The following is a 7,500-nucleotide window of genomic DNA, read 5'->3' as shown; positions in this document are numbered from 1 at the left end:
AACATGGAACTTAAATCTTCCATGTCATTCTTTGAAGATTTCTGAAGCAAAAATATATATTCCTTAATTTCTTTACATAGTATACTGGCACACATCACTCTGCCAAACTGGTTTATCATGATCTTTTATATCTTCAGTAAGAAGTCTTCACATCTATTATAGATATTCCTTGTATAATAAATGAAAAGCTACTGCACTCTAAAATTAATCAATTTTAAATTAATCTTTCCATTACTGTTACAACTTAGCATCACAGAAAATTCAATGGATATTTCCCTTGAACTTTGAACTGGGAAATCAACTGTCGGAAAAAAATAATTAAACAAGAAGGAAAATAACAATTTTCTTACTTTGGTTCCTTTCCCCTTTTCTTTTTTCTTCTTCATGGGTTTTGCTGGGCCAATGTCATCTTCATCTGTTAAAAAAGAGAGAGAAATATGGAAAAAACAATAAAATCACAGTTTACTTTTAATTTATATAAATGAATGAAATTTCAATGAACAAAAAGTATATAGTAACTCTCCTGAACTGTTAAATATTCATCATGCTTTGTCATTTGGACAAATTCAACACATAAATGACAAGTCAAATACTACATTTACAATATGTAGTCATGCATGTATAAAGATGTTAATAACTAATATATTGATTACAGTAACTTAAAATAAATTTTGGAAATTAATGCTGATATTATAGTGTTTGTAACACATAACACTATAAGACCCCGCTTGAGCTCAAGCTATTTGGGGCAACTTGCTTGAGGATATTAGTTGATTTGAATTTCCTTATCCCTGTGAAATCAGGACGGATCAAGGAAATGCTGGAATTCCTCATCTACTATTTTCATCTTCCCTCTCTATTCCTCTCTTATTTCCTATTCTACCTTCTTTCAATACAAACCAACTGTCCCTCTCCAGAGAGGCAGATTACCCGTACCTGAAAAGGCTACGTCCTCCTCATTGAACTCCAGCTCATCATCATCCATATCCTCCAGTTCATCATCTTCCTTCTCCAGGGTTCTTATTAGTTCTTCATCATCCAGATCATCATCTTCATCAGAGTTGTCATCATCACCACTGTGCTCACTCATGTCCTCATCATTATCCTCACCACTGTCCATCTCCTCCATTCCGTCATCCTTTTCATTCAAAAATTCATCTTCACTGTTAAATTCATTGTCCTCATCTGAAAATAAGAGAAATATTATAAAAATAACTAATAGCAATAAAAACACTGGTATCAAAATATCTATCTATATATATAGATTAACAGATAGATGTAAAGACAGGTATACAGTCAGATAGAGGAGTAGCTAAACAAATATTTATTTTTGCCTGTAAAACAGGAATCTTAATTCACACACAAAAAAATAACATACACTGCTTGCTGGTTATTAATACTGTAATCTACAATACATATAAATTACATCTCTTACATGAAAATGTCATAAACTAAAATGAATAATATATATATCATTATTATTATTATTATTATTATTATTATTATTATTATTATTATTATCATTGTTATCATTATTATTACTATTATTACTATTATCATTATTATCATTATTATCCAAGATATAACACTGATACAGATTATAAACTCGAAACAGTTAAACAAATATAAAAATCCTTAAAAGATAATAATCAACAGGAAACTAACCATCAAGCTTGCCAGTTGCACATCCAGCAAAATCAAGCTCCTCACTAATTTCTTCTTCCTCATCCGTAGGTGGGCGACCCATCTTATTGAGGAATTCTTCAAATTCATCATCATTTACTTCATCATCATCATCTTCTTCACCCTTTGCTCTGTGCTTCTTAACCTTGTATTCTTTCATATATCTAAAGAAAAAAAAGAAAAAGAAAAAGAACAAAAAAGTCAGCAGTCAGCATAGATCATTTAATTTCATCCAAACAAAGGTTTCCTCAACTGAAGTAGATCTTCAATAAAACTTTTTTTTGTCTACCAGAATAACTTTACATATAATATCATTTCAAGTAATTGACTCTTCTTCACAAGGGAAACCAAAAAAACAGCAAGTAATCTAGAGTAAATTATAATAGATTTTTATAAAACATAACATATACCTAGAAGGTAAAGGCACAAACCACCTACTTGTAGATGAAATGTTCCTCTTCAGGCACACTGTTGGGATCTAATTCAAGATATTCTTCATCAGTTACTGCCAAACCACGTGCCCCTTGTGGAATATACTGCATGCGAGAACCAAAGACATAGCCACCCGCAGCTGTAAGGAACACATTTATAATCTATAATTATATGCTAAATCAATGGGTTTAAATCAACCCATTTTTAGGATTGAGTCATATGTTTTATAACTACATTGGGACTTTAGAAGGATAACATTTCTGAAAAACAAAGTCTGTTTCTTTAATAATTGTCCTTAATTACATCAAGTATAATATTTTGGGAGGGTTAGAGGACCTATGTGGAACTGGTGGGTTATCAGGAAAACTTGGCATCTCTTTTCACTTTTTCACTCCAAGTTCCCCCCAAAAAGGGCCTTAGAGTTCATAATGCTTCCAGAGGGATCTGATGGCAGAATATCCCTATAGGAAGCATTTACAAAGATGTATAGAAGTATCCCTGACCAAACCCTTATATATTGTTACTCCAGCTTAACCCAATCTTGATGGATTTATGTAATGCCCACTGTAGTTTTTTGTTGATTTTGTTACATACAGATGGCTCCACATGTGCTCCCCTAGCATGGAGTCTATCAGTAGGCCCGAGTGACCGCTCCTGATTTCCCTATTTCTTGAATTGGGGGGATAATGTGTTTTTCTTTCTAATACTTCTGATATTGATACTGTTAGTATTCTTACTGATATTATGACTATTAAACTGTTATTAAAATTATGACTATTAAACTGTTATTAAAATCTTGGTGATATTAAAGACAATGAAACAATACAAAAGGCAATTTCCAAAAATCAAGGAAAAGGCTAAACAGATGAGATAGGTAGGACTAATAACTGACTCCTTGGTGACTAAGCAGTTGTAGAGCCATCTGTGTAAGGACAATAAATGAATTTGTATTACAGTAGGCATGGCATGTATTCTTGCCATCTGTGCCAATTGTGTTAAGGTGAGAGTTTGCCCAGGATACATGGGACAAATTTGACATCTGCCAGACTAAGGCAATCAGACAAATGTTTGTTTTAATGGAATGCCATATAGACATTATCTAACTCAAGAGTTAAAATATTTCACTTGGGAAAAGTGCAGGACACTAAGCCCACCCAGTGGACAAAGCTGAATAAATGACAGTCAGACTGTGACTGGCCTGATTCAGCTTGAGTCAAGACCTGGTTTTGACAAATGCTGCATAAGTTCTGTTACAAGGTTTGACCTAGCTTGAGTCAAGGGTGTTGGCAGCATTGTTCAACCTAGGCAACTTCCCCTGGTTGAATGGCAACAACTGCTGGGAGCAATGAGCTTCCCTCTTGGGTAGGATGTTGGAAGTGCCATCTTGTGTATATACATGAGTGGGTTTCTATATACCCTTCATTACAACACATGAGCAATGGTCTTACATCTAAGTACATCCTTATATCTTTTACCTTATATGTGCAGAAATAGTTTTAGTGCCAATTGTAATTGACAGTTCATTTTAATAATCAACTATCAATTCATAAATCAATGCAACTAGAATGGGCACTTTTTTTACGTAAAGACAAGACACTAAAATACTAAACTTAAACTCAAGCTAATCCCCCCAAACCCCCCACCCTCAAAATAGTTAATTGCATAGAACTTACTGTCTTTCTGCTTCTCAAGCTTTTTGGGATTCCTGAAGACAAACTTGTTTAGGAACCTCATCTGTGTAAAATCTTGCAAAGGATCTCCAGCGTAATTTAGTGATTCATTTGCTAGGATTCGGTTTGCAAATAACAACACAGTTGGGTGGAAGTGTTTCTGTGGATAAAATATAGTTTCAGTAATATCCTTGGCATTTTTTTTTTTATTAGTGCAGTGGAATAATAGATAAGTATTTGGTATATAATTATTAAGGTATTTATACCTGACTAAGAACTATTTCATTTATTTTAATTCAAACAAGCATTATTCTGGACTACCAAAATATACTAATTCATTTGCAAGTTTTTTTATTCTTTAGCTCATGATAAAATTATCAATCACATAACATTAACAGCAGACCTTTAGGGTATGGAGTTCCCATACAGGACTAAACTCAGAGCCACAGTACATGGGATTTCTATGGGTGGGGTCATATGAGGTTCGGTAAGTGCCTTTGACATCCTTTCCTTTTGTTGGGAGATGAACCCAAGACGACTTTACTCCAGCCTGGTTTTGGTTCCCAGAATTTTCTTCTTGAATTTCTGGCCTTTCATCTCTTGATTCCCCTATAATGATTACAATTACATTAAAAATGAAATATTTATTCTTAGTCATGAAAACAGAAACAAAAACTGAAAAAAAATATCATTAGTATAACATCAATATATCAGGATGCTATAACCAAAAAGATTTTGATTTCAAAAGGTGTTTGCTTCATAACCTCAATAGAACTTATTACATACCAAGTTCTCATTGTCCTCTTCTTCCTTTATTATCTCATGTTTTTCTTCAATGGCATTATCATCATCTTCATCTTCAACATCTTCATAAACCTCACCATCCTCATCATCATCTTCATCTAGGGCCTTTTGGTACAAGGGCTGATCCTTAATACACAACTCTGGCTTTTCCTTCATCACTTCTGATATCAGATACAGAATGCCACATGCAACATTTGGAGTCTGATGACTGCTCATCTGAAGGTATAAAAATGAGAATGAGAAATAAAACCTATATGAGGAAGTATCGCATAAATATACATATTTCTTACATATTTCCTTCTTATAATTAAAAACAGTAATATTTAATAACATTCTAAATTAGAAGATTCATACCTGAAGAAGTCGCTTTATGAAGCCTTTAATTCTGTTTAGTGACTCATCTCTCACAATTGCCTTGAAGATCAAGTTCAGAAAGGCACTATTGGCAGAAGACTGTCCAAAAGATTTGTCCTGAAGCTTTCTATACAGGACATTGTAAAATCTGAAACATCAAAAACATTTAAATATATCAAATCTAAATAACAGGAAATCTTGTATAAAAACCATGCATTGATACATACATTTCAGTGAAAAATATTTATCTTTACCTGTCAGGCACATAATTCTTGCTGCTGAGCACTTGGTAGATTAGCTGGAGTGCCTGTGCAGCTATGTTAAAGTTGACTATATGGCAAATCTTATACAGAGTTTCCAGCTGCTCATCCAAGTCATTGCCTTCCATCCCAGAAAATGGGTAAGCTCGCTTGATGCCTCTTAAAAGAGCACTCATCAAACGAGTGTCAACTTCTCCCTAAAAATATATAAATACTTAATTTTTTATGAATACAGCTCCTGTAATAAACTACTAAAATCAACATTCACATCAGCATTTCTGGATGTGCGAGATGTCAAACCAATTCAAGACAGATCTGTGATATGAATATTTATGATATGAACCTACGAAAGAGAGAGTTTTCAAATATGAAGCCTTTACCTTTTTAGTACAGGCCCTGAAGAAACCGAAATATAACTTTAAAAGTTTTTTTGCAAGTTCTTGGCTTTGAACATCTTTACCGAAGATAATATCCTTCAGAAAGCAAAGACAGTAGTACTGTGCCTTTGCAGCAATATTTGGTCTGAAAGTAAAAGTTAACTGTTACAAAAAATACTTGTCAAGGAAACACAAGTCCTGATTTCTTTTCCAAGACATCTATGCTCAACACTTACTTATCAAACATCATTCTTATCCCACTAACCTTGGATTAAACAGTAATATACTTCATGCAGTGAATATCAGTAAAATATCTACTTTTATATTATCATTTCACATACAACTTATCCATAAAATAAAAACTTATAAGATGAAAAATATTATTTGCAGACTTAAATAGGATTGTATACAACATATACAAAAACATAAATAACTCCTTACCTGTACAAAACTATTTCTACATACATGACAACCTTTGCTTTGAGAAAAGGTCGCCTCTGTAGGAGAGTTCTAATGATATACATTGATTGTGAAGCTACTTTTTTTGAGGGATCACCCAGCTTGTTGACCACAGACTCTAGGATCAGGTCTGTCTCCATATTGGGATTGTTCCCCAGCAGAGTGATCAAACTCTTTATTCCTTTCATCTTGTTTTTGTCTACCATGTCATGGGAAATCTGTGGAATATTCAGCTTATTTATTAAGAGGAAAGAATAGAAAATATTTAATATTTTTAGATTTTTTCTTGAATTTTTCTGTTATTATTGAAGTAAAATGAATCTCACCTGTTTCAGATGTCTGACAAGTTTTTCATAGGCTAGAGCAAGCTGATCTTCAAAATACCAAAGTGCTAACTGTCTCTCTGCTTGTTCTCGATTTGCCCCTAAGAATGGCTGAAGAACACCGAAGTTGTGGTTTTCAAATTTTCTTGCAACTCTTGATTTAGGCAAATATGCCGAATTGAAAAGATCAGTAAGAGAGTCTGAAAAAATATAAATCCGTTTAAAGACTTCAGGAAAGAAGAACGTTCCCATATACCTTGCAACTCACACATGATCTACACAACAGACCTGAACCTAATACATGATTCATCTAACCCAGATTTGTCTGTTGCACTGAATGACAAAATATTCCTACTTAGGCCATACAGTCAGAATACACTTTGCAAATTAGCTATCAGCAAAAAATTAAAAATAGTAAACATGCAGCTTACATATAGACCAAAATTCAGGGATTAGGCTTCCCTGAGTGGTGACCCTTCCAGGTTTGTGTAGACCTAGCCTACTCAAATACACACACATAGTATCAAGACTCCTTGCCCCCCTATTTGCAATGCCATGAGCCCTTTTTCTGCAGACACTTATTTGGAGTTCTGTCTTTCAAGCAATTTACACTCTGTGTAATAACAATAAGTAACACTGTGTCATTTTTATTACTTTTCATTGTTTAGTATCATCCAATTTTCAGTGACACACCTGCCAAAAAACAGTAACAGCAGGTAGCAATAGGCTCCTGTTCATGGAAACAGTGTTCTGTCTCAAGCCCCTACGTGAAGGCCTGCTGAGTCAATCTCACTTCAAATGCTTTGTGCTCTCATGACAAGAAGTTTCCATCACATGACTCATGAGAAGACGTATCCATCATCTGCCCCTCAGCCAAATTTTTTTTTTCCTGTTACCTGATCCTTGGTCAATCTGTGTCACCAGGATCTGATGAGTGAATAGTACCCTTACAAACATTAGCAGATGATGACAACTAACAACTTTTTGTTCCACCCACTTGCCTCCGTTCAGCCTAACCACTCATAGATTATTTTCCTAAATTATCTATGTCTAAATAATTCCTTACAATCTGTGAACTGCATGTTTACACTATAATTAGAGAATGGCAAACCTAATAATGACTTAATAAATCATATAT

The 7,500-nt window shown here is 34.0% G+C and overlaps 1 protein-coding gene across 1 annotated transcript in view; it reads right to left on the bottom strand.

The window, feature by feature from the left end:
- Positions 1–7,500, bottom strand: part of LOC125035948 (CCAAT/enhancer-binding protein zeta-like) — a 15,366-nt gene that overhangs the window by 2,903 nt on the left and 4,963 nt on the right. The window contains 13 exon segments of the mRNA XM_047628259.1: positions 1–41; positions 351–415; positions 937–1,185; positions 1,666–1,847; positions 2,122–2,254; positions 3,789–3,945; positions 4,189–4,394; positions 4,568–4,805; positions 4,944–5,091; positions 5,198–5,400; positions 5,584–5,725; positions 6,022–6,257; positions 6,366–6,562. The exon segment at positions 1–41 is cut by the window's left edge and continues 95 nt beyond it. Of these exon segments, the coding sequence (XP_047484215.1) occupies positions 1–41; positions 351–415; positions 937–1,185; positions 1,666–1,847; positions 2,122–2,254; positions 3,789–3,945; positions 4,189–4,394; positions 4,568–4,805; positions 4,944–5,091; positions 5,198–5,400; positions 5,584–5,725; positions 6,022–6,257; positions 6,366–6,562 (2,197 nt within the window).

This window comes from Penaeus chinensis, chromosome 20 (genome assembly GCF_019202785.1).
Source record: "Penaeus chinensis breed Huanghai No. 1 chromosome 20, ASM1920278v2, whole genome shotgun sequence".
Lineage (NCBI taxonomy): Eukaryota > Metazoa > Arthropoda > Malacostraca > Decapoda > Penaeidae > Penaeus > Penaeus chinensis.
Note: the sequence above shows the minus strand (reverse complement) of the source record. Positions and strands in the feature narration are given on the sequence as shown.